Source organism: Lithobates pipiens, unplaced genomic scaffold (genome assembly GCF_037356315.1).
Source record: "Lithobates pipiens isolate NorthernLeopardFrog02 unplaced genomic scaffold, aLitPip1_a1.2 Scaffold_13, whole genome shotgun sequence".
Classification (NCBI taxonomy): Eukaryota; Metazoa; Chordata; class Amphibia; order Anura; family Ranidae; genus Lithobates; species Lithobates pipiens.
Window position 1 is genome coordinate 207,792,609 of NW_027507718.1, and position 27,475 is coordinate 207,820,083.

General features: G+C 40.6%; 1 protein-coding gene across 1 annotated transcript in view; it reads left to right on the forward strand.

The window, feature by feature from the left end:
* The window catches only part of PRKG2 (protein kinase cGMP-dependent 2), a 150,047-nt gene that overhangs the window by 88,195 nt on the left and 34,377 nt on the right, over positions 1–27,475 (forward strand). Inside the window, exons 9-15 of the mRNA XM_077476170.1 lie at positions 6,654–6,725; positions 8,036–8,134; positions 11,559–11,709; positions 14,188–14,324; positions 17,297–17,386; positions 19,458–19,599; positions 22,051–22,214. Of these exons, the coding sequence (XP_077332296.1) occupies positions 6,654–6,725; positions 8,036–8,134; positions 11,559–11,709; positions 14,188–14,324; positions 17,297–17,386; positions 19,458–19,599; positions 22,051–22,214 (855 nt within the window). The remainder of the gene's footprint in view (positions 1–6,653; positions 6,726–8,035; positions 8,135–11,558; positions 11,710–14,187; positions 14,325–17,296; positions 17,387–19,457; positions 19,600–22,050; positions 22,215–27,475) is intronic.

A 27,475-nucleotide genomic window follows, 5' to 3' on the forward strand; every position in this document is an offset into this window, starting at 1 on the left:
TATAACATGCACCCACGATTTTCCCCTGCTTTTAAGGGGAAAAAAGTGCGTGTTATACGCCGATAAATACGGTACATAGTTAGTAAGGTTGAATAAGGACACCAGTCCATCCAGTTGAACCTGAGTGAGGTGTCTACAATTGTCCTTATCCTTGTACATTGCACACTCACATCAGTCCCTACCCTCAAGGAGTCCACAATCCAAGGTCCCCACTCATATACTAGGGCCAATTTTGGACAGAAGCCAATTAACCTACCTGCATGTCTTTGGAGTGTGGGAGGAAACCAGAGTACCCAGAGGAAACCCACACAGGCACAGGGAGAACATGCAAACTCCAGGCAGGATGTATTGTGGTTGGGATTCAAACCAGCGACCCTTTTTTACTGCTAGGTGAGAGTGCTAACCACTGTACCACTGTGCCACCTATACTGCAAACTAATTTTCAAAGGTTTTTTTTTCATAGTGATATCAAGAATAATATTATTATTATTATTATTTCTTTTTGTGCAAGTTACCACAACACCATTATCCTGTAGTTTATAAGATCAAAGATACAACTATGTTGGTGTCCCTTGTTAATTTTACATTGTATTTTTTAAAATTTAACTGCCTACTCCCAAACTGTCATTTGAAGTATTATTCTCCAAATTTTTTTAATTGTACATTAAAAAATAAAAAATAAAAAATTAGACATGCTATCTGCCAATAGAACTTAACCAAAAAGTGCATTATATGCATCCAAAAATATACCAAATCAAATCATTATTCAACCAAAAAAAAATGAAAAGCAATAACTGCAAGGCCAATAATAAATAAATAAATAAAATAAATAACACGTTATCTCCTCCGATTCCGCAAAATGTCCGGTTGACAAACGGCCGTTCAGAAACAAACTGAAAAGCACGAAATGAAAAGCGCAAACTGAAAAGCACTAAATGAAAAACGTGAAAAGAAAAGCACGAATCAACGCTCACCAAACTTTTACTAACACTAACTAACTAAAGAGCTGAAAAACCACGCAGTACATCTAGTACTAGTACATCTAGTCATCACCTGCATTTGCTGCACCCACATGCTGACATAAACACCAGGGTCACTAGACACGTGCGCTGATGCACAGCCCACTCCCATCTTGCCCTCCTCTCCCTCCTCCTTCTCCTAGTCTCAAGTGACATTTCTCCTAATCCTGGTCTGCCATTTTCCAACTCCAAGCCACATATCCAATACCCCTCCCCCTCTGGCAACCAGCGCAATCCACTCAGTTTCATTTCTATTCCCCTGCTTCCTCAAAGCAGCCCACCAATCTCATGTGCCCTTTGGAACACCCGCCCCATCGGTAACAAGCTAACATCTGTACATGACCTCTTCATCTCTCATGGCTTTAACATACTCGCCATAACCAAAACCTGGCTTCAAAATGTTGACTCAGCTTCTCCTGATGCCCTCTCCCATGGTGGTCTCTATTGGACAGAAAGTTGGTGGAGTTGGCTTCCTTCTATCCACACAAAGCACTTTCCAAGTCCTTCCTGTCCCTCCCTCTCTATCCCTCTCTTCTTTCAAGATGCACTGTATTCGTCTGTTTTCTCCCATTTCTCTAAGGATTGCAGCAATTTATCGGCCTCCTGGACCGGTAGCGCACTTTCTTGATGACTTTGCTGCCTGGCTACCCTACTTTCTCTCTTCTGAAATACCCACTATCATTCTTGGTGACTTCAACATTCCTGTCAATGTTAACAGCTCAACTACAGCTAAACTTCTCGACTTAACCTCATCTTTTGACCTAACCCAATGGGCACATACTTCCACTCACTCCAGTGATAATACCCTTGACCTTGTATTCTCCCATCTCTGCAACCCTGGCAACCTCACCAACACCCCCTTTCCTCTCTTTGATCACAACCTCATTAGTTTCACTGTATCCTTGCCTCCAACCACCTACAGTGGTGTGAAAAAGTGTTTGCCCCCTTCCTCATTTCCTGTTCCTTTGCATGTTTGTCACACTTAAGTGTTTCGGAACATCAAACCAATTTAAACAATAGTCAAGGACAACACAAGTAAACACAAAATGCAATTTGTAAATGAAGGTGTTTATTATTAAAGGGGAAAAAAAATCCAAACCATCATGGCCCTGTGTGAAAAAGTGATTGCCCCCCTTGTTAAAACATACTATAACTGTGGTTGTCCACACCTGAGTTCAATTTCTCTAGCCACACCCAGGCCTGATTATTGCCACACCTGTTCACAATCAAGGCATCACTTAAATAGGAGCTGCTTGACACAGTAAGGTCCACCAGAAGATCCTTAAAAGCTACACATCATGCCGAGACCCAAAGAAATTCAGGAACAATTGAGAAAGAAAGTAATTGAGATCTATCAGTCTGGAAAGGGTTATAAAGCCATTTCCAAAGCTTTGGGAATCCAGCGAACCACAGTGAGAGCCATTATCCACAAATGGCGAAGACATGGAACAGTGGTGAACCTTCCCAGGAGTGGCCGGCCGCCCAAAATTACCCCAAGAGCGCAGCGATGACTCATCCAAGAGGTCACAAAAGACCCCACAACAATGTCCAAGGAACTGCAGGCCTCACTTGCCTCAGTTAAGGTCAGCGTTCATGCCTCCACCATCAGGAAAAGACTGGGCAAAAATGGCCTGCATGGCAGAGTTCCAAGGAGAAAACCACTGCTGAGCAAAAAGAACATCAAAGCTCGTCTCAATTTCTCCACAACACATCTTGATGATCCCCAAGACTTTTGGGACAACATTCTGTGGACCGATGAGACAAAAGTGGAACTCTTTGGAAGGTGTGTGTCCAAGTATATCTGGCGTAGAAGGAACACTGCATTTCATAAAAAGAACATTATACCAACAGTAAAATATGGTGGTGGTAGTGTGATGGTCTGGTGCTGTTTTGCTGCTTCAGGACCTGGAAGACTTGCCGTGATAAAAGAAACTATGAATTCTGCTGTCTACCAAGAGATCCTGAAGGAGAATGTCCGACCATCTGTTCGTGTACTCAAGCTGAAACGAACTTGGGTTCTGCAGCAGGACAATGATCCTAAACACACCAGCAAGTCCACCACCGAATGGCTGAAGAAAAACAAAATGAAGACTTTGGAGTGGCCTAGCCAAAGTCCTGACCTGAATCCTATTGAGATGTTGTGGTATGACCTTAAAAAGGCCGTTCATGCTCGAAAACCCTCTAATGTAACTGAATTAGGACAATTCTGCAAAGATGAGTGGGCCAAAATTCCTCCAGGACGCTGTAAAAGCCTCATTGCACGTTATCGCAAACGCTTGGTTGCAGTTGTTGCTGCTAAGGGTGGCCCAACCAGTTATTAGGTTTAGGGGGCAATCACTTTTTCACACAGGGCCATGATGGTTTGGATTTTTTTTCACCTTTAATAATAAACACCTTCATTTACAAATTGCATTTTGTGTTTACTTGTGTTGTCCTTGACTATTGTTTAAATTGGTTTGATGTTCCGAAACACTTAAATGTGACAAACATGCAAAGGAACAGGAAATGAGGAAGGGGCAAACACTTTTTCACACCACTGTATCCCTCCAATCAGCAAACAATTACTTGTAGAAACCTTCGCTATTTTAAATAGTTTCTTCTCTATTCCTGGCCACCTCTGTCTATAACAGTTCCCTCTCATCATCACTAGATGCACTTGCTCCTCTAACCACGCTCAGAATCAGGCCCTGACCGTTACAACCCTGGCAAACTGACAACACTAGAAATCTCAAGAGACATTGCCGTGCTCTTGAACGACTGTGGCATAAAACCAAATGCCTGCAAGACTTCACCCTATATAAATATGCCCTTCTAAAATACAATTCCTGCCTCCATGCTGCCAAACAAGCCTACTTTGTCTTTCTTATTAATACCTTGTCATCCAGTCCCCGTTGGCTCTTCTCAACCATTAACTCTCTGCTTCGTCCCCCACTCCCTCTACCCACTAACTCACTCACTGCCCAAGAGATTGCCAATCACTTCAAAGATAAGATTGATGCAATTCGTGAGGACACCTCCACTGTGCATACATCCTCCCCACCCAAGTTACCTTGCCTAATGGCACATTCAACACTCTCCTCTTTTGAAGTGGCTACTACTGAAGAGGTTACAAAACTTGTCTCAGATGCTCACCTAACCAATTGTCCCTTGGATCCTGTTCCCTCACAACTACTATGGTCATACTCTTCTTCTACCCTATGCTCCCTCACTCACATCTTCAATCTCTCCCTCTCTATTGGCACCTTCCCCTCCCCTCTAAAACATACACAGATCACTCCCATACTTAAAAAGCCCTCACTGGACCCTACCAACCTGAACAACTTAAGACCCATCTTATTGCTCCCATTCACCTCTAAACTTATAGAATACTTAGTCTACAGCTGTATTAGCTCCTACCTCAGTGAAAATAACCTTCTTGACCCCTTACAGTCTGGATTCACAGCACTCCACGGAAACTGCCTTACTAAAACTCATTAACGGTTTACTAACTGCTAAAACCAAGAGCCAGTACTCCATACTCCTACTACTTGACCTCTCTACGGCATTTGATACTGTTAACCACACGCTCCTTCTCAATAAACTACATTCCCTTGGCCTCCGATATTCTGCTCTATCCTGGTTCTCTGCCTATTAATCACAGCGCTCCTTCGGTGTCACCTATAACTCTGTCTCCTACTCTCCATTGACCCTTTCTGTGGGGGTCCCCCAAGGCTCTGTTCTTGGACCCCTTCTCTATCTAAACCTCCTCCCTTGGTCACTTGATAACTGCCCATGGCTTCCAATACCACTTATACGCTGACTACACCCAAATCTATCTGTCTACTCCTCACGTCGCTCCTTCCGTCTCCTCTCGCATTACTAACTTACTAACTGACATATCAGCATGGATGTCGCACCACTTCCTTAAAACTAAATCTCTCTAAAACTGAGCTATTAATATCCCCCCCCCCACCAATGCCCCCCCATTACTTTTTCATCAAAATCAACAATCAGTCCCTCCCCTCACTCCAGGGTACTAGGTGTAATCCTAGACGCTGACTTGTCATTTCAGCCTCAAATCCAATTGTTGTCAAAAGTTAGTAGAATTCACCTCCATAACATCTCTAAAATGTGCCCCTTTTTAACATATGAAATCTCCTCATTCACTCCCTTGTTATCTCTCATCTTGAGTTTATTGCAACTCCTTTCTCATTGGCCTGCCTCTCCATAGGCAATCCCCTCTTCAGTTTATCATGAATGCTGCTGCCAGACTTATCCACCTTACCAACCACTCAGCGTCTGCGAACCCTCTCCTCCAATCCCTACACTGGCTCCCAATCACCCAGCGAAATAACATTTAAAATACTAACCACAACGTACAAAGCCATTCATAACTCTGCCCCGAGCTACATCACCAATCTTGTCTCCAAATATCACCCAAATCGTCCTCTCCACTCTTCTCAAGACATCCTACTCTCAAACTCTCTCATCTGCTCCTCTCATGCTCATCTCCAGGATTTCTCCAGAGCCTCTTCCATCCTCTGGAACTCGCTACCTCCACCTGTCCGGCTATCCCCTACTTTTGCTACCTTCAGGCGATCCCTGAAAAATCATCTCTTCAGGAAAGCCTATCACGTCTCTAATCTTTTACCACTTCCATCAGCTCATTCCCCACAGTTACAACCTGCGTATCACCTACCCCACCCTATTAGATTGTAAGCTCTTCTGAGCAGGGCCCTTTTAATCCTCTTATACTTTATTTTATTATAACTGTATTATTTCCCTTTTATATTGTAAAGTGCTGTGTAAACTGTTGGCACTATAAAAATCCTGTATAATAATAATAATAATAATAGTACGTCACTACATTTGTAATTGTTGGCCAACATTTGTGTAACCGTGTGTATGCAAGACAAGTTTGAGCCAACACCCTTCAAACAAAATTCCACGGTTTTGTTGTCGGAAAGTCTGATCGTATGTACAAGGCATAACAGATTTTTGAAGATTTTCTCAGTAATGAGTTTTCCCTGCTTGGTTGCTTTAATTCAGCTATTACTACATCTTTTTGAGCTTTTAAAGTTTTATCCAACATAATTTCCTTTATCTCACGTTTTATGCAACAGCTTATAGTTCCCCTTTTTTAAACCTGGAATGGTTTTAAAAGTAATATCTAAGCAGCAACTAATTCATGTCTCTTAGCATAGTCAACATAGTTTAAAAAGCAATCACTTCCTACTTAATTTATATAAATATGTGTAAAATATACTGCCATAATTGCTTTTATTACCAACAAATGACAGCTGTTTTGTTTCTTGACCTGACAAAGGGAATGGGTTTCATTTACTATAGAAGTAAGGAATTTCTACTAGCTTAGTAAACAAAATCAACCCATGTTTTCCTCAGTCATCCAATTGTGTGCAAGAGAAATCCTGTTTTGATTGTTTTTTTTTTTTTTATTCCCTTGCACATGATTGGGTATTTAAAGTGGTATTTAAAGTGGTCACAGCTTCTCTTTATTCACATGACTAAGTGAACCAGAACTTTGTTAAGTAAATATTCTACACTTTGTTAGCAAATAAAACCCTTTGTGCCTGTTAAAATAAAAATCCAAGCAATCTGTTTCCCCCCTTTTCTTTCTTTTTTTTTTTTTTTAAGTGATGATGTCAGATCGGCTAACATTGTTGCAGATGATGATGATGGAGTTGAGTGTTTAGTCATGGATCGAGAGTAAGTAACAATATTTTTTCTGGGATAATTACTGCACACAAACAGCTATAACAGACGTATAGTCTGGTTCATTTATGTTGTACCTTATTGTATAAGAGAGATTATATATATATATATATATATACAGTCTATATTATGATACAAAAGAAAATAACATGTGCCAGGAAATGATGCAGAACAAGCTCCTAAACTGTAGAATATATATATATATATATATTTTTTAAATCTTAAATAATTTAGAAAAATAAATACACTAATTAGTATGTATATGTGTTCAAATAATTGTCACAGCTCTAACATTGTAATTTACCAATTCCAGTTTATTTATATATTCGTATGTTTTAATTTAAATCTCCTTTTAAAATTCCTATTTTGGTATTATCGCAGGCAAACTGTTATTTTTTAAATATCCTTTGTACTGCCTGTTCATTAAATCATGAACTGTGATGAGCTTAGTCTACCTGATCTGGTTGGCTTGTGCCTAGCTAGAAATGCTCAAGACAATGAAGAATGGGATGAAAACTACAAACATTAAGGAGTTGTAGAATTATGTTTCGATGGGTGTTAGAAAAAAACAAGGATATTTGGAAAATGGCAGAATTCCTCAGGGTCTGGCTACATGCTTCCGACCTCTTAAACTATTGGTTCTGTCTCATTGTACCTAATGTAATTCCTAAATTCATACCTTAGCTTCTTTTAGGTGTAAGCAAACATGCACTTTGCCCATGCAGAGAAAGTTGCTCCATTCCCAGCAGCATATACTCACCTTTCTTCTGGCCTTTGTCACTCCATTCAGCTTCCGTGAGCAAAGATATTACCTGGTATGTTTGGATATGGAGAAAATGTGATGGTGCTCGGTTGATTGGTCAAGTGCCGTCACATGAGGGCAGGGAGAGGTTCCAAATATTTCTGCTCCACGAGGGTGGGGTAGCAAGGGAAAAGTAGAAATGGGCAGCTGTTGCCTTGTCCTGCATGGGCAAAGTACAGGTTCATTATGCAGGGCATAGCCGCAGATTCACTTAACTGCCACTGCCCCCTGCTTGCTGTGATAAAAATTCCTGGTATTTCTGGGAAAGGGGAGCAGGTGACCTGCCCCTGTACTTTTGGGTATAGTGAGCATGTGATTTGTTAACTTGGATCTTTCACTTTGCATCCTCTCTTCAATTCAGGTGTGTATAGTACACACAGGGGGAGTTTGTACAGCTGGGGAGATCAGCAGTTAACCTATTGCTAAAGTACTGAATCACCAATGATAATGTAAGATTATGCTTATGTTTTGGTTATAATATTATAACACTGCCTTACTTTAGCACATTCAATCAGATAGTGGGAACATATGCTGAACTGCAAAAGTACCTTGAGGGCTATGTGGCCAACCTGACTCTTGATGATGAAAGACGACATGCCAAGTAAGCCTTTAACAATAATTTTCTTCACATGCATGACAGACACAACAAACACAATCTCATGCAAAATGTGTCATGTTGATTGTTTTGTTAGAAACACAAATTCACATAGTTGACTTTTAGGATAAATTGATTTCTCATGTCTATGTAATATTAGTGTGAGATGAAGGTGATTTATTAGATTAATAAGCTTATTGATTAATTTACCTTCCAATATACCATTCCTTTTATATTTTTGCCGATGTATACTTATTTACTATTTGGTGCTGATGCTTTTTTAAAAGAACTTTAAATATCAGCGATGATGTAAAATGTACAGTAAGTAATATCACATTTATGTAACTGTAACTTTTAGAATCTAACTCTTGAAAACAGTCAACAGCTTGTGTATGAGAACCTGTATAGATGACTTTCACTATACGGCCAGAAGTTTAATTCCCCACCTGTTTGGAACACAGATATACAGTGCCTTGAAAAAGTATTCATACCCCTTGACATTTTTCACATTTTGTCATGTTACAACCAAAACCGTAAATGTATTTTATTGGGATTTTATGTGATAGACCAACACAAAGTGGCACATAATTGTGAAGTGGAAGAAAAATGATAAATGGTTTTTAATTTTTTTTACAAAACAAATTGTGAAAAGTGGGGCGTGCATTTGTATTCAGCCCCCCCTGAGTCAATACTTTGTAGAACCACCTTTCACTACAATTACAGCTGCAAGTCTTTTTGGGGATATCTCTACCAGCTTTGCACATTTAGAGAGTGACATTTTTACCCATTCTTATTTGCAAAATAGCTCAAGCTCTGTCAGATTGGATGGAGAGCACCTGAACAGCAATGTTCTATCCTTACCACAGATTCTCAATTGGATTTAGGTCTGGACTTTGATTGGGCCATTCTAACACATGAATATGCTTTGATCTAAACCATTCCATTGTAGCTTTTCCTATATATTTAGGATCATTGTCCTGCTGGAAGGTGAACCTCCTCCCCAGTCTCAAGTCTTTTGCGGACTCCAACAGGTTTTTTTCTAAGATTGCCCTGTATTTGGCTTCATCCATCTTCCCATCAACTCTGACCAGCTTCCCTATCGTTGCTTTCACGGTGGGGATGGTGTGTTCAGGGTAATGTGCAGTGTTCGTTTTTCACCACACACAGCGTTTTGCTTTTAGGCCAAAAAGTTCAGTTTTGGTCTCATCTGAGCAGAGCACCTTCTTCCACATGTTTGCTGTGTCCCCCACATGGCTTCTAGCAAATTGCAAATAAGACTTCTTATGGCTTTCTTTCAACAATGGCTTTCTTCTTTCCACTCTTCTATAAAGGCCAGATTTGTGGGGTGCATGACTAATAGTTGTCCTGTGGACAGATTCTCCCACCTGAGCTTTGAATCTCTGCAGCTCCTCCAGAGTTACCATGGGCCTCTTGCCTGTTTCTCCGATTAATGCTCTCCTTGCCCGGCCTGTCAGTTTAGGTGGACGTCTTAGTAGGTTTGCAGTTGTGACATATTCTTTCCATTTTCGGATGATGGATTGAACAGTGCTCCATGAGATGTTTAAAGATTGTGATTTTTTTTTATAACCTAACCCTGCTTTAAATTTCTCCACAACTTTATCCCCAACCTGTCTGGTGTGTTCTATGGCCTTCATGATGCTGTTTGTTCACTAAGGTTCTCTAACAAACTTCTGAGGGCTTCACAGAACAGCTGCATTTATAGTGTGATTAAATTAAACACAGATGGACTCTATTTACTAATTAGGTGACTTCTGAAGGAAATTAGTTCCACTAGATTCTAGTTAGGGGTAAGAGAGTAAAGGGTGCTGAATATAAATGCATGCCACACTTTTCACATATTTATGTGACTGTGTGCAATCTAAGTGTCACATGATCTGTCATTACATATACACACCTTTTTGAAAGGCCCAAGGGGCTGCAACACCTAAGCAAGAGGCACCAATAACCAAACACTGCCATTAAGACCAAGGAACTCTCCAAACAAGTAAGGGACAATGTTGTTGAGAAGTACAAGTCAAGGTTAGGTTATAAAAAAAATCAAAGTCTTTGATGATCCCTAGGAGCACCATCAAATCTATCATAATCAAAGGGAAAAAACATGGCACAACAGCAAACCTGCCAAGAGATGGCCACACACCAAAACTCACGGACCGGGCAAGGAGGACATTAATCAGAGAGGCAGCACAGAGACCTAAGGTAACCCTGGAGGAGATGCAGAGTTCCACAGCAGAGACTGGAGTATCTGTACATAGGACGACAATAAGCCGTACGCTCCACAGAGTTGGGCTTTATGACAGAGTGGCCAAAAGAAAGCCATTACTTTCAGCAAAAAACAAAATGGCACGTTTGAGTTTGCGAAAAGGCAAGCGGGAGAATCCCAAAATGTATGGAGGATGGTGCTCTGGTCTGAAGAGACTAAAATTGAACTTTTTGGCCATCAAAGAAAATGTCTGGTGCAAACCAAACACATTACATCACCCAAGGAACACCATCCCCACAGTGCAACATGGTGGTGGCAGCATCATGCTGTGGGGATGTTTTTCAGCAGTCAGGACTGGGAAACTGGTCAGAGTTGAGAAAAAGAAGGATGGTGCTAAAATCAGGGATATTCTTGTGTAAAACCTGTACCACTCTGTGTGTGATTTGAGGCTAGGACGGAGGTTCACCTTCCAGCAAGTCAATGACCCCAAACACACTGCTAAAGCAACACTTGAGTGGTTTAAGGGGAAACATGCAAATGTGTTGGAATGGCCTAGTCAAAGCCCAGAACTCAATCCAATAGAAAATCTGTGGTCAGACTTACAAATTGCTGTTCACAAGCGCAAACCATCTAACTTGAAAGAACTGGAGCAGTTTTGCAAGGAGGAATGGGCAGAAATCCCAGTGGTAAGATGTGGCAAGCTCATGGAGACTTATCCAAAGCAACTTGGAGTTGCGATAGCCGCAAAAGGTGGCTCGACAAAGCATTGGACTTTAGGGGGGTAAATAGTTATGCACATTGACTTTTTCTGTTATTTTGTCCTATTTGCTGTTTGCTTCACAATAAAAAAAAAAACATCTTCAAAGTTGTGGGCATATTCTGTAAATGAAATGATGCAAATCCTCAAACAATCCATGTTAATTCAAGGTTGTGAGGCAAAAAAACACAAAAAATGCCAAGGTGGTGAATACTTTTGCAAGGCACTGTAAACACGTTAAACTATTTTACAATGGGTAACATAACTCCAAGAACAATGGATAACATTACTCAAAGAAGAAGTAACCTTTGGAGTAATGTAATTGCCTGAAGCATAGGTCAAATGATGACTCCCCTACACAAAAATAGTAATGTTGAAAAAGATGTTAATGTTTATACTCTGTTAAGTTGTCATTTTATCTTATGTACAAAACCTTTTCTTTATTTCTTTAGGAAGTCCACAGAAGGAAAACTTGAGAGAGTATTGTCACTGGAAACAATACAGATGAAAGAAAGAGTTTTTAGACTCTCCGATTCATCACCATTTAATGACCTAGAGGTTATCACCACACTGGGTGTTGGTGGGTTCGGACGAGTGGAACTTGTAAGGGATTTTGTTCTTAAAAATGTTGTAATATTGGTAAAACAGCACAACAAATATAAAACCTAAAACATAGATATACACAGAGATGTGCCCCGTTCTTCTATCACTGCATTTAATATTTGTATCAAGGCTTCTTCTGAAAAATGTCCATTGCCTAGCCTCAGTTACAAGTTAAAACAAACAAAGATGCCTATATATACCTACAGCGACCTCCTAAACCTTCCTGTTAATGCAGAAATTTAGCCATTCTAAAGCCCCATATAGGCATACCCCACTTTTAAGTACACAATGGGGGTTCATTTACTAAATCTGGAAAGTGCAAAATCAGGCTCACTGCTGCTTAGAAACCAATGAGCTTCTAACCCCAGCTTGTTCAATAAAGCTTTGGTAATAAAACCTGGAAGCTCATTGGTTTCTATGCAGAAGTGAGCCTGATTTTGCACTTTCCAGCTTTAGTAAATAATCCCCATTGTGTACTTAAAAGTGAAGTATGCCTGTATACACTATCAGATTTTCTGCTAATTTTTGTTTTCAGATTTACCATAACCATATAGTGCAAGGGCCTGCCTGATTGCATAACAATGGGAACTCCTAAGGTTATTATATGGTTTTGGTAAATCTGAAGACAAAAATCAGCAGAAAATCTGATAGTGTGGTATGGGGCTTAGCTGAAGCTTATCTACCTCGTTCTACCTCCTCCTATTAACCAGTGAGACTACCTGTCTTAGTGATAGACCAGTAGGTGTGGAGCAGAGCTTAGTAGCAGCAGCACAAAGTACCATATACTTGACTTTCAGAATGGCCAGAGATTGAACCATAAGAGGGAGTTTTGGAAGGTTAAAAGTGCGGGTACCTCTAGCTGCCCCCTCTTCACACCTACAGCAATTTTCCCCTTTTCCCTCATGGCAATGTGTTTTTTTTTTACAATTTAATGACACTCATCCAGTTGTTTCAGTGTTCAAATAATCCATCTAAAACAATAAGACATTCTTTATCACTGGGATTGTTGGGGATTAGAGTGTTGTTTTTGTTGTCTGCTAATTCTGTGATCATGTCTACATCCTATTATAGGCTCGATTGACAAAGCTTTACATAAGGTTTTTTTTTATTTTCAGCCATGTGACTGTAATTTTCAAATATTACTGGACTTTGCAAATAACTGCATCGCATAGTAGTCCATTATGTGTCACTTACCCGACACAGGAGCCAGCGAAGTTACCACTGTCCCCTTGTGCATGCAGCCTCCATCTTCTTGATGGGTCTCGCTGCTCCGGCGCTGTCATTCTCACAGAAGCCGCCACTCGCGGCACATCGCCGTTAACAGCGGCACGCTCGGTGCGCCTGCGCGCCTCTGTCTACGGCAAAAATTGGCAAAAATCTCCTAAACCGTGCAGGTTTAGGAGGTATTTCTTGGACCTACAGGTAAGCTTTAATCTAGGCTTACCTGTAGGTCAAAGTGGTTTGTAAGGGTTTACAACCACTTTAAGAGCACATAGATAATTCTAATGACGCTTTTCGTTATGAGCAAAACCCCTTTCAAACTTCAATAAAAAAAAATAAAAAAAAACATGTAAAGAAGCATTAGTAACAGAAATTTACAGGAAAGTACTATATCACACTTGCAGGACCAGTGCAGCAATGATGTAATAACCCTGTGTACACCTTAGGGCAGGGGTGGCAAACTCAATTTCATTGTGGGGTGCATCAGCATTATGGTCATCCTCAAATGGCCAGTTGTATCTGTAAATCTATATAAATATGTAGCACCCTCTAGTTAGGTAGGTGCTAGAGTGAGGATTTTTCTGGAAGAGTAGGAAAATTTAGGCAGACCTAGATGGTGGCTAGGCCTGTCTGTTTTCATTCAGGGCTGCAAGTGGCTCAGGGCAGGGCTGGGTGACTCACAGATAGCATCACTGTCACCGCCCCCTCTTTCTAAAGTGCTAGAAGGAAAGGAGGAGAGGTGGAGCTGCCTGGGGTGTTCTATGAGCTTTGATAAATCCCCAACTTGGATTGGCAGGGGGCAGGCCTCCTTAAATACCTGTGGTCAGCCCAGCAGGGGAGGAGTTGTCGGGCGGAAGAACTGGAGTGAGAGAGTGTGGAGGCTGTTGAGGCCCACAGGGAGCTCCCCGGTCTGGGAGGGGTGACCCTGGGCCAGGGCTCGGGGGCCTTGTGTTTGACACATTTGCCTTGGGGCATTTGAAACCTATTCATAATGTTCCTGCACATACAGAGGTTCCCTTTGATTTCTAAAGTCAGAACCCCTAATCTGGTTTAGGAAGCACTGAAGCCAGGGGTTCAACATGACAGCCAGGTAACTAGCATTTTAAGAAGAAGGAAAATACTGTATGCAATATGTAATTTTGCTTACTGATAGTGTGTTAACTTTTGAATTTTCCAATATAGTGACTAGAATGAGTGATGAATTATAACATGATAATAACTTATAAATAAAATACTGGTTGATTCTCGCATTTGTAGGTAAAAGTGAAAAATGAGAACTTAGCATTTGCTATGAAATGCATTAAGAAGAAGCATATTGTGGATAACAGACAACAAGAACACATCCACTCTGAAAAGAATATACTAGAAGAAGCGAATTCACCATTTATAGTAAAGTATGTGTTTGTATGATCATAGATCATTGCATGCTTCCTAACTGAATATTATAGTTAAATATGTTTTTATACAGCTTTTATGAATAGACTATCCTGTATTTTTATTTATTTCATGCATAGCTGCCAGCATCATATCAAATAAGTAATTATTCAACAAAAAGACACATTTTTAAATACATTTGGGACTTGTGTAGATGGGGAAGTGTAGATGCATTCAGAATGTATTTTGAGCTACATGCAAGGAGGAAAAGCCATTCTGATGAGAAAAAAAAATCATACATAAGCTCTTAAAATGTTTTGAATTTCAGAATTTATGATTTACGTGCATTTTGCTTATGAGAAAAGGGCATCTTAAAAATCAACCCCTGGTAAAAAAAAATGTTTAAATTATTTCAATAGAGTGAACCAGAGTCAAAAAGCTCTGCCAAGATTTTACAGCTGCCTGTTTCCTAATTAGGGGAACTTTCCCTTAATTCCTGCCCACCAGAATGAGTGTGTTCTGATGCAGGGCCGTCTTTAATATTGATTGGACCCTGGGCAAAAATGTTCTTAGGGCCTCCCTCCCCCCATGCAATTTCGCTCTCCACCTTCTCTGAGACATACAATAAATAGCAGCTAGACTTAAAATCAGTTTACTGTATCAGATCAGGCAGCGATTGTGATTGGTTGCCAGAGGTTACAGCATATCATTACTGCTTACTGACTGGTTGCTAGAGGTTACAGCACTCCTTAAGGCTCACTGATTAGTTGCTAGAGGTTACAGCACATTTCTGCTTGTTGATTGGCTGCTAGAGATTGATGTACAGTAATACTGCTTACTGGTTGCTATAGGTTACAGCACAACTTGTCCTCACTGCAGGGGGCATGATATACCTATGACTGATGCCTTTATTTACATATCAATGCAGTTGGCCTCAGCTATTTACATATGCATGTCACTTCTATTTACATATGAATGCCAGTATTTACATGTAAACACAGGTCTGCAGGTGAGTCATCTGTACACAACAATAGGGCAGAGCTGGGCAGCATTAGTAGCAGCACAGGACTAAAACTTCAAGGGACAAGGGAATGTAAACTGGGATAGTTGGCAAGTATGAGGCAACTGCTTTGGGCCCCACAACAATGACAGGGCCCAGGGCAGCTGCCCCTTTTGGCCTGCCTTAAAGACGGCCCTGTTCTGATGTTGCTGAGAGAGGAAGACACAGATAGCAATAAAGACAGGTTTGCTAACCCCTATAAATGGACTTTTGTTACTCTGCTCACATCAGATAGAGACCCTTTCACCTCCTGCGCTAATGACATTATTTTGCTGGGACAGGAAATAAGGGCACATTTGTACATATGACTGCATAATAGAAGTCAACAAAGCTTTGCCTCATTCACCAAGGTGAGGGAAATATCCACTGCAAAGTGAAAATTCCCATACAAAGTGAAAAGGCTTTTTGCCTTTAGTAAATCAACCCCAGGGTGTCACTTTTATCTATACTTTGTATCTGCGTGATAGCTTTCATTTTACTAAACAATATTCTTTAAAGTGTTTGTTATCCCAACATTTCATATTCCTGATATGTGTATAGTATATGTACCATGTACTTGTATGAGAAAGGATCCTGTTTTGTATTGCTTCATTTGTGTGAAATCCCTGGCATTCCTGATAGTCCCCTGGCTTTTCAATTAAAAACTGACCACACTAAACAGGAGAGCACATCATGGTCAGTCCTCTAGCTATGATAGGAACCCAGGCTGCTTTCCTCCAATATTCAGACTTGTCTTGACAAAAAAAAAACCTGCCCAGCCATTCACTGGGAAGCACAGTGTCCTGCTGCTTCTCCTCCCCCCAGTTCTTATGCAGATGATAACAGAGGGGATGTGATCAGTTATAAAAAAAAAGGAAAACAGGTATTTATAATGTCTTTTATATCTGTACAAAAATGTTTGCCTTTCATTTGTCTTTTAGTGGCTTCCGGAACAGCCGCCGCAGTTATACTGTGGCAGGTTGGCTCCCCTGTGCAAGCTGTCGTAGTTGTATGTTGACTCTTTAAGATGCTTTAGCAGGTGCACGCAGTGCATCCACAAAGCTGATGCGTTTAGCCAGTGGGCGCAATGACCGATGGGCACCCACGATCGCCCATGACAGAGTGAGAACCGGGATCTGTGTGTGTAAACACACAAATCCCGGTTCTCTCTAGGGAGTAGAGACAGTAGAAACTAAGTTGTAACACCGATCGGTCTAGTCAGTCCCATCCCCCACAGTTAGAACACACTTAGAGAACACAGTTAACCCCTTGATCGCCCACTAGTGTTAACCCCTTCCCCTATTTTTAGCTCAATGTCACTGGTCCCAAAAAAGTGTCAAAAGTGTCCGAGCTGTCCGCTGCAATGTTGCAGTCACGAGAAAAATCGCTGATCACCGCCATTACTAGTAAAAAAAAATTAAAATAAATAAAAATGCCATAAATCTATCCTCTATTTTGTAGACTCTATAACTTTTGTGCAAACCAATGATTATACACTTATTGCGATTTATTTATTTTTTTTACCAAAAATATGTGGAAGAATACATATCGGCCTAAACTGAGGAAAAAATTATGTATTTATTATTATTTTTTTTTAATTTTGGATATTTATTGTAGCAAAAAGTACAAAATATTGTGTTTTTTTTTCAAAATTGTCGCTTTTATTTTGTTTATCGTGCAAAAAATAAAAACCGCAGAGGTGATCAAATACCACTAAAGGAAGCTCTATTTGTGGGGGAAAAAAAGACATCAATTTTGTTTGGGTACAACGTTGCACGACTGCGCAATTGTCAGTTTAAGGGACGCAGTGGCGTATCACAAAAAATGGCCTGGTTAGGAAGGGGGGAAATTCTTCCGGGGCTGAAGTGGTTAAGCTGAATGGGTTTTTTTACAAGGTGACCATTTACAATCACTTTAAGTACAAGCTAATAATGAGCCAAAATATACTTTCAGATTATACCGAACCTTTAAAGATTCAAAATACGTATATCTCCTGCTGGAAGCTTGTCTTGGGGGAGAACTTTGGAGTCTCTTAAGAGATAGGTAAATACTTAGGTATCATTCAGGATTTTGTACTATCTTTTTTATACTGTTCTAAATCTTGTATTATGCTTTCATTTTTTTTTTGTCAATTTATGTGTATGTGCAATGCAGTCAAAAAAGGATTAAACATGGAATAAAAGTGCAGATTTTCAGTAAAGAAACAATTAAATGTAAACTAAAAAAATAGTAGATTAAATCAAATCTGAATTTCTTTTCTATTTTTATTCTTGTTTTTTTTTTTCAATACATTGAGTTTTGCAGATGTTAACAAACCAAGAAAAGATTTTAATATAAGCAGTACTTATTGCTGTACAATCATTAATAGTAATCATTAATAGTCTATGGTGATATCAATATAAGTCATTAATCCTAGAAGGTGTTATGGGAAAAAAAATATTGAAATACCTCAAGAAGGTGGGATTTTAAAGGCAATATCATTGGATGTTATATAATAAAAACAATATATTTATTGATACAAAATTTTTTTTTTTCTTCAGAATACATAAAACATTATACATAAGTATTTTACACAATACATCATACAATATGTACAAAAGTAAAGCAACAAAGAGCGTCTTTTAAAGGTGTTATGGGTTACTAATATTATTCCTGGTTTTAAAGAACATGTGCATTGATTATTATAAAGACAGTTAATACTCTACAAAGTACAACAAAAATAAATAGTAAAACACTAATTTCATAAACATTCTCTTTTTGGTTGTCAAAAAATAATTATAAGGCCTTAAAGAGGAAGTAAACCCTGATGGGTTTACTTCCTCTTTTTTTCCCTGCAAAGGTAAAGCATAATGGACTACTATGCATCGCATAGTAGCTCATTATGTGTCACTTACCTGACACAGGAGCCAGCGAAGTCGCCGCTGTTACCTGTAGTCCGCCGCATCCATCTTGGTTGTGGCGTCTCTCGCAGCTCCGACGAATGACAGCGGAGAAGCCGCGATGACGTCACTCCCGCGCATGCGCACGGGAGTCGCGTCTCGGAGCTCCGACGCTGCCATTCGCCGGAGCCGCGATGACGTCACTCCCGCGCATGCGCACGGGAGTAGACAAATTTGGCAAATCCATTCTTGGACTTGCCGCATTTAGTGCGCCTGCGCGCCGCTGTCTACGGCGCATGCGCCGTAGACAGCGGTGCCCATTTTCGGGCAAATATCTCCTAAACCATATAGGTTTAGGAGATATTACTTGGACCTACAGGTAAGCCTTAATCTAGGCTTACCTGTAGGTCAAAGTTGTTTGGAAGGGTTTACTTCCATTTTAAAGAGGAAGTAAACCCTGATGGGTTTACTTCCTCTTTTTTTCCCTGCAAAGGTAAAGCATAATGGACTACTATGCATCGCATAGTAGCTCATTATGTGTCACTTACCTGACACAGGAGCCAGCGAAGTCGCCGCTGTTACCTGTAGTCCGCCGCATCCATCTTGGTTGTGGCGTCTCTCGCAGCTCCGACGAATGACAGCGGAGAAGCCGCGATGACGTCACTCCCGCGCATGCGCACGGGAGTCGCGTCTCGGAGCTCCGACGCTGCCATTCGCCGGAGCCGCGATGACGTCACTCCCGCGCATGCGCACGGGAGTAGACAAATTTGGCAAATCCATTCTTGGACTTGCCGCATTTAGTGCGCCTGCGCGCCGCTGTCTACGGCGCATGCGCCGTAGACAGCGGTGCCCATTTTCGGGCAAATATCTCCTAAACCATATAGGTTTAGGAGATATTACTTGGACCTACAGGTAAGCCTTAATCTAGGCTTACCTGTAGGTCAAAGTTGTTTGGAAGGGTTTACTTCCATTTTAAGTGACTTTTACAAGCAGTCTCAAAGCACTTGGAAAAGATCAAAGAGTTCTTTTAAAATGAAATTAAATTTAAATTTGTGGATTACGGTAAATTAATCATTTCTTGGATCTGGCTGAAAATTACATTTGGCATAATCACTGTGTGGGCACTAGAAACTGAAATGCTTTTTCATTTTAGCATTTTATGTGGCACATGTGTAATGTCAAAATGATGATTAAAACTGAAAACACTTGAAAATAAATGTTGACTTTGTTCCCAGAGGCAGCTTCGATGAGATGACGGCTAAGTTTTGCATTGGATGCGTGACGGAGGCTTTTGAGTATCTGCATCACATAGGTGTCATGTACCGAGATTTAAAGCCAGAAAATCTACTTCTAGACTCAGAAGGCTATGTAAAACTGGTAAGTTTCCATTCTGCATGTTTTATTGTGCGTTTAGTAGAGATTAAATAGTCAGTGATATGAGAGATTATCTAATAATTTTACCTCTCACGCCTATATATGCCTTATGGACCACAGCAATTTTTACATTTTTGGTAAAGGCCTGTTTATTTGGCAATACCTGTTATTTCCTAAAGCAACTTCAAACCCCCCCCCCCTTTTTTTTTTAAATAACAAACATGTTATACTTACGTGCTCTCTGCAATGCCCTTGAACAGAGCTGCCCCAATCCTCTCCTACATGGGTCCTCCGTCGTAGCTCCTCCCTCTGCTGGCTGCCCACCATAGAAAGCTGCTGGCAATGGAGACATTCATGCGGGCTCGCCCCTGAGCAGGTTTTTTTTGTTCATATAATGACACGTGCATTTCTGATACAAAGAATTCAAAGATATTTTTAGATCTTGTGAAATTTTTATTTAGACACTAAGGAAAAAATAACAAAACAAAATAATCACAAATAAAAAAAAAAAATTGAAATATTAATGGTTTAACGAAATATAAAAAAAAAATCAAAAAAATAGCAGAAAAATAATGACAGTAAACTAAACTAGTTGTTAAAATTACTCCAGCACTTACAAATGTCAATGTTAATTATTCCTGCTCTATCAGTGCTGCTCCCCTGTACAACTTTCAGTCTTCATACAAAAAGTCTCCAGTAAGTCTATTAGCTTGGAGAAGAGAGAGGGAAGAAGAGAATGGAGCAGAAGAGTGTCTTGTTATCCTAGGCTATGGGGCTGTGTGTTTCCATTGATGCACACAATGTGAGGAGACACGAGTTTAGTCCCTGCATGCAAGGGTAAATCTATAGAATGCTGCAGGAGAAAGGAGCTAACCTTAAACAGGAAACCTCTGGCAGTGGTGATGGCAGTAGCAAAAATTGTGATTTAATACCACTTATTAAAAAGGGTTCATAAAGACTTAAACAGGAACAAATTTGAATAAACATTGTTTGTGTCCTGGGAAAGTTGAGGATGCTAAATCTTGCAAGAAAACACTCCTACATGATCTCATGAGATTTGCATCCCTGGACAGGAGTAATACCACTGATGCCCATGCGAATGTGTAGAGGCATGCTCTTGCAAGACTTTGAATACTGTCACATACCTGGTAAGTGAGCCTGACGTGAAGAGGAAGCAGGGTATGAATGCTTAAGATCAGTGCAGTAGTCTACTTAGGTAGCAAAAGTCAGCAGGCAGATTTTGCAGGAGAACAGGCTGGTGGCAGATGAAATACCATTGAGCTTGGCTGGCAGCAGACTATAGCTGTACAGCAGGAAGCTGGATGTAAGCTCATTGGACTGAACAGCTGTAGCAGGCTGGATGAGCAGGATACAGGGTCAGACAAGCCGGGTTGGTAACAGTCAGGCAGATCAGGCATAAACATCAGGCAGCAGGATAGTTGGGATGGCAAGCCAGTGTCAGCAGGTAAGTAGATCAGGCAAAAACAGGAGGCAGAAGCAGAATCCTAGGACTAGCCGAGGTCAGGGCAGGTAGCAGACAAGCATGGTTGTGAGCAAGCCAGGTCAGGATCAGAGGTCAAAACACAGGTTTTAGGAACATATCACACAGAAGCAGTAGACCAAGGCACACGCCTGGTTGTGCACATACGCATGTGCACACGCATAAGCCCACGTCTGTGTGTATATTCCCAGTCTGGTACCGGCCGGGGCATGCATGTATGTATGTGCCTGGAAACTTCATTTGTGCTATGGGCAAGTCTTCTTTAACAGATGCATGGGGGATATTTACTAAAACGGAAGCATTCAGAATCTGGTGCAGCTGTGCATGGTAGTTAATCAGTCTCTAACTTCAGCTTGTTCAATTAAGCATTGGGAATAAAACCTGGAAGCTGATTGATTTCTATGCAGAGTTGCACCAGATGTTGCACTCTCCAGTTTTAGTAACTAACCCCCTTAGTTTTTTCTTCAGGATCCCATAGGATTTCCCACAGGATTTCTGAGTGACATCACTGCCAGACAAAATTACATCTTTATTATTTTCTTCCAATTTTTTTATGGGAGTTAATAAACCTTCTTCCATCTCACCACAATTAGTAGTGCAGTACCTGCATATTTTATGCATTTCTTCTGTAAGCGTTGAAGAAAGGGGAAATGTTATATACTGACCCTCTTGAATACAAATAAATTCTTGAAGAAAGAAGCATTGTTTAAAGATGATGCATGTAAGTAACAATGTAGCACAGCAAGTGGCCTGCACTGTAACTTGAATTATGCTTAGAGAACAGCAGAATTTGTTAAGATAGTATGTGGACATCATGCAGCTACCCTTTGAAATCTCACACAGGGCACTAATCTAGTTTTTATCCTCAGTATGCCAGATGGCTTACAGGAATTTCTGATAAAAGACAAGAAAGGCTAATTCAGAACACTTGCTGTATATATTTCACGCCTTAGGTTGATTTTGGATTCGCTAAGAAGCTCTTCTCTGGCCAAAAAACATGGACGTTCTGTGGGACACCAGAATACGTTGCTCCAGAAGTCATTTTAAATAGAGGACACAGCTTTAGTGTTGATTTTTGGTCACTTGGCATATTATTATATGAACTACTTACAGGAAGGTAAGTGGTATTATAATTAATATTTTACAATTTGTAAATGAATATGTATATGTATTTGCTAATGTGTATTCATGTGTAGCATTGCATCTTTAGGACTTCATTTTAGTTTTCTATCTCATAAGGGTGACAACCATTTATCATAATTTATTGGAGAAAAAATATGTACAAGGCATTTGGGGAAAATTTATGTGGCACCAATGAAAACGTATGGGGGCAAATGATTAAAGAATGGATAAATAAAAGAAACCAATCTGTTTAAAGTAGAATTTTAAAGAAGTTAAACTTTGCATAGACTAGAGACCTTGGGACAATTGTGGTTTTGTGGCAAATCTAACAGATCTGGATTGCATTCACTTGCAAACGTATGTGAGATTTGGCCAGGTGGAATCTTTTTAAAACCATAATGCACTGCCTTGATGACCTATGGTCAGCAGGCTTAGAATGGCCAATACTGGGGGAATTTGATAAGTCAGCCCCTTTACTATAAAATGGGGGCTCACAGTAGGCATATTGCCAGTGTATGTTGGAACTTTTATGGACAGGATAGGGAGAGATGACAATCTGTATAGGGAGAATTTTGTGAGCTGTAGTATTTTATGTGGTAGATTGCATTGGAGAGCTTCATCGAAATGCGTGCTCCCTCTGTTTTTACAGATGTATTCAAGTGACCGTTTGTTAGGAATAGGGTTGCTTTAACAAGTGTTATTGTCTGCTGTACCTTTCCCTTGTTGCAGCTCTTTTTGGTGGTCTTTTTTATTGGGCCTTTTAAAATTAATTTTACTTTGTACTTTATTGTAAGGGGGGGGGGGGACAATTCTTTCCTTCTGCCTTTTTTCTATTTCATAGGGGATTTTTTTTAAATTGCTTGTGTTGTTAGAACTTTCTTTATTTGTTTTTCTCACTGTGCAGCATTCAATTGTTACTGAATTATTCTTTAAGATGTTGTGTCTATGCAGCAGAGCACTGTACTGTTCTGCAAAAACGTTGCTTATGTTCACTTTATAAAAAGGCAGAGGTGATGTTACACACATAGGCCTAAAATGAGAAGCAGAGGTACTGTACATGGTGGCAGTAGAGGACAGACAGCTCCCGCAGGACGAAGCAGAGGTGAGACTGCACTGGACAATCAATGGAGTCAACACAAGTACAACACTGCTGATGAAAAAAATATACTTCCAAGGAACACTGTTGCAAAAGCTGTCTGTGGAAATTATGTTCATCCTAACATAACATGCTGGAATTGTCCCCTAAAGCTAGTGCCTCCCTCTTGAGGTCAGATAATAAAGCCAGCCTGTGTGTCATGTCTACAATATTCTTGGGAATTTGCTCAGCTTTAAGCCATTCACTGGAAGACATTGAGGTGGTCATTGATACCACCCTAACCCCTCCACAGATGGTGGTTTTGAATTGGTCAGAGACTATGATGATCTCCAATGGAGGTTCCGTAGATGTTTCTGAAATTTGGCCTTCCTCTAGTCCAAGCCCCCTCACACCCACTGCTGTAATCTTCTGGTATGGTAGACGTTAAAACATTACGCTTCTGTCAGGATCTCTCATCAAGAAAGCTCAACTGTGCTCACCATTTCCTGCCAGATCCAGCAGCCATAGAAACCGTGCTATCGTTTTTATGGATGACACAGGATCCCTGGGCAGTTGATTGATAGTTCCTCTTCCTTCATTCATTGAGCCTGTGTCACTCATAGAAGCCGTAGTGCTGTGAGTGGTGGATCAGGCAGAAAGGGCAGGCATAATCAAGCTGTCTTGATAAGAGCTCTTGACAGCCCCTTGGTGTATTAACCCCTGGGGAAGGGGGGGGCTTTGACACATGAAGATTTCTCCTAAAACAAGAAGAATTAGTACAAGGGACACCTCATAATTAAATGTGAATTATAGGCCTTGGGCTCCATTTTTCTTTAATTTTGGCTGAACTTAGGCTATAAAAAAGACACCGTTTGTGGTGTTTGCATTGATCACAAGGCTGTATTTTTGGTGTTATCTGAACACAGGAAGGGTAAACTTGCAAGGTCATCTCAATAGGCTTGAACTGGCCCAGTGCTTGACTCTACTTGGGCACAAGCCAGTATCCAACACCATTGTCTTGGCCTTATTCAATATCTTTCCTCTCCCATCCTCTGGAACTCTATGCCCCAGTATGTCCAGTCAGCCCCTACCTTGACCACCATTAGGCGATCCCTGAAAACTCACTTATTCAGGGAAGCCTACCCCACCTCCACCTAAGAACTGTACCCGAGTCACCTCCATCAGATCATCCCCTGCAGCTATTACCTTTTGCACCACCTCCCCCTTACTTTAAATTGTAAGCTCCATGAGCAGGGACTTCCTATTCCTTCTGTATTAAACTGCATTGTAATTGTACTGTCCCACCTCTACACTGTAAAGACCCCTATAAACTGTTGGCACTATATAAATCCTGTATAATAATAATAATAATAATAATAATAATAATAATAATAATCCTTCCTATACTTAAATTAATAATTAAGCTTGTCTCTACTTTTGCACACTCGTGGGTATAGATGGGTAAAACAGATCTTACGTGAACACTCTGACTCCTCCCCACAGCGTTCCTGCACATACTGCAGAGGAGTATTTCAGTTCTCAGTCCATTAAACAATCTATTGGCACCATCCTGTCCAAAGCAATGCCAAATTGCTCCGCAAGCACCATAGCTCTACAGATGGGTTTCACAAACTCTTGGGCCACACTCCCCTATTTATGTGCCTGACTCTCTGTGCTTCCTTTTTCTTTGAGACAGGATACTAGCAGCCATGGGGAACCCATGAGCATTCTCCTATACTACTTGTGCTTTTTTTGAAGATGCAGCATGTTACCCAAATCTCTTTCAAGGAAATCTTTTATTCCCAATGCAAAGACCATCAGATGTGGTCGACTCTGAAAGTCCTCTGGACCCAATCGCTTCTTCTGAGATCTCCATTGACTCTGCATTCTTAACCTCTTTGTAGCCAGTGTCAATCCTCTTCCCCTACTGAAGAATTCACAATTCCTTTACACCATATGTGCTTTTAGCATAATATAACAGAGCATAAGGAGCTATTCATTTCCACATAACTGTAGTTAAGTTTTGAACTTTCTTTACTGAAATGTTATTCTGTACAGAGCGAACAATACCAATTCTCCTTTTCAAAGTCCAAAAATAGTGTTGGGTGAACAGTTCGGCCTGAGCATAAGTTCCGGCCGAACGTTGAATGTTCGCCCCATTCATGGAACACCTGAATTTGCAGGGTGTTCGAACTGTCGAATGCCCTGCAATGCACTGGACGCTGCCAAGTGCATTCTAAGCCCTTATTGGACAAAGCTTTGTCTAATCAGGGCACAGTAAGAGCTGGTTGTTAAGGAGTGGGGCCGTAAAGCTGGCCGCAGCATCCTTAACAACCGATGAGTTATCAGCAGTCATGGGGCTTCCCTGCTGACAGATAAATATAAACAAGATTGGCGGTAAAAAATAGTAAAAAAAATGGCATGGGTTTCCCCCCCCAAATCCATACCAGATCCTTATCCGAGCATGCAAACTGGCAGGTCATGAAAAGGGGGGGGGGGGCGATTGAGCCATGCTAGGCCACATGATCCCAATATAGGAGGGGTGCTTTTGGGTGGGGGGGCTCTGACCCACCATAAAAGCATCTTGTCCCCATGTTGATGGGGAAAAGGGTTCCTTCACCACCACCCTCGGCTGTGGCTGTGGGGGTCTGCAAGCAGGGGGCTTATCGTAATCTGGATGCCGGCCTCCATGAGAATGAGTAAGGGGTACATTGTACTCCTACCCATTAGAATAGAGACTGAGCCAGACCTCTGAAATGCGCTTCTGGAAGAATGGTCAAACATTGCCATAGACACACTCCTAAACCTTGTGGACAGCCTTCCCAGAAGAGTTGAAGCTGTTATAGCTGCAAAGGGTGGGCCAACTCACCAGTCCAATGAGATTTAAAAATTACAGTCACATGGCTGAAAAAAAAAGACAATTATCCTTGTGAAAATATTTTTTGAATTGAGCCTTTTAATTGTGTTATATAGCCTGTGGGTGTCACTAGTATATCAAAGTGAAGTTTTTTTCCATGGTAAAAAAAGACCTAATAATAATAATAATAAAAGACCTAGAAGACCTAATAATTTAATCTTCAATAAACTTTTATGTGCTCTTCAATAGCTCGTTAATGATGTGACATCTGCTTTCATGTTTAATTGTGACTACACAACTGCCTCCTATTATTGCCGAAAAGTTTATTTTGTAAATTGGTGTAAAGTACATATGCTGCAATCTGTAGCAATGCATGAAACATTACCAGACCACAGTCTGAACATTCCAAACTTTTATCAAAATTAATTCATTCATGAAATATGGGATCAGAGTGTGGGAACTATGGCATGGGAATCTCCCAATAGTTATAATAGAGTTTATTAACTGAAGAAGTAAAGCATGTTCACTTGTCAACTTGAATATTTATAAATATAAATACGGCAAAGCTATGTTCACATTAAATATACAATCATGTGCCAGGGGAATTTAATAAACTTTTACTTGCACATGTTTAAATTATTGAAATGGACCAAATATTACTTTATTTATTCAGTGAACATTCACATTGCTAAGTGAAGAAGCTCTACTCCATCCTTCCCTAGCAGTGGCGGCTGGTGAAGTTTTAGGATGGGGGGGCGCCAGACCCCGCCCTTCCTTTTTGACCACTCCCAATTCCCATAAGCCCCACCCCTTATATAATCCGTCCCATGTATTCCACTTGCTTCCACCCGTAGTGTCAGGAGTATACAGCTTAGCATCACAGAATAGAGTATACAGATTGCAGATACGGTATATAGCTCAGCATTACAGATACGGTATACAGATCAGCACCACATATACGGTATACAGATCAACACCACAGATACGGTATACAGATCAGCACCACTGATACGTTATATAGATCAGCACCACAGATACGGTATATAGATCAGCACCACAGATACGGTATATTGATCAGGTATATAGATCAGCACCACAGATATGGTATATAGATCAGCACCACAGATACGGTATACAGATCAGCACCGCAGATATGGTATATAGATCATCACCACAGATACGGTATACAGATCAGCACCACAGATACGGTATACAGATCAGCACCACAGATACGGTATATAGATCAGCACCACAGATATGGTATATAGATCAGCACCACAGATACGGTATATAGATCAGCACCACAGATACGGTATATAGATCA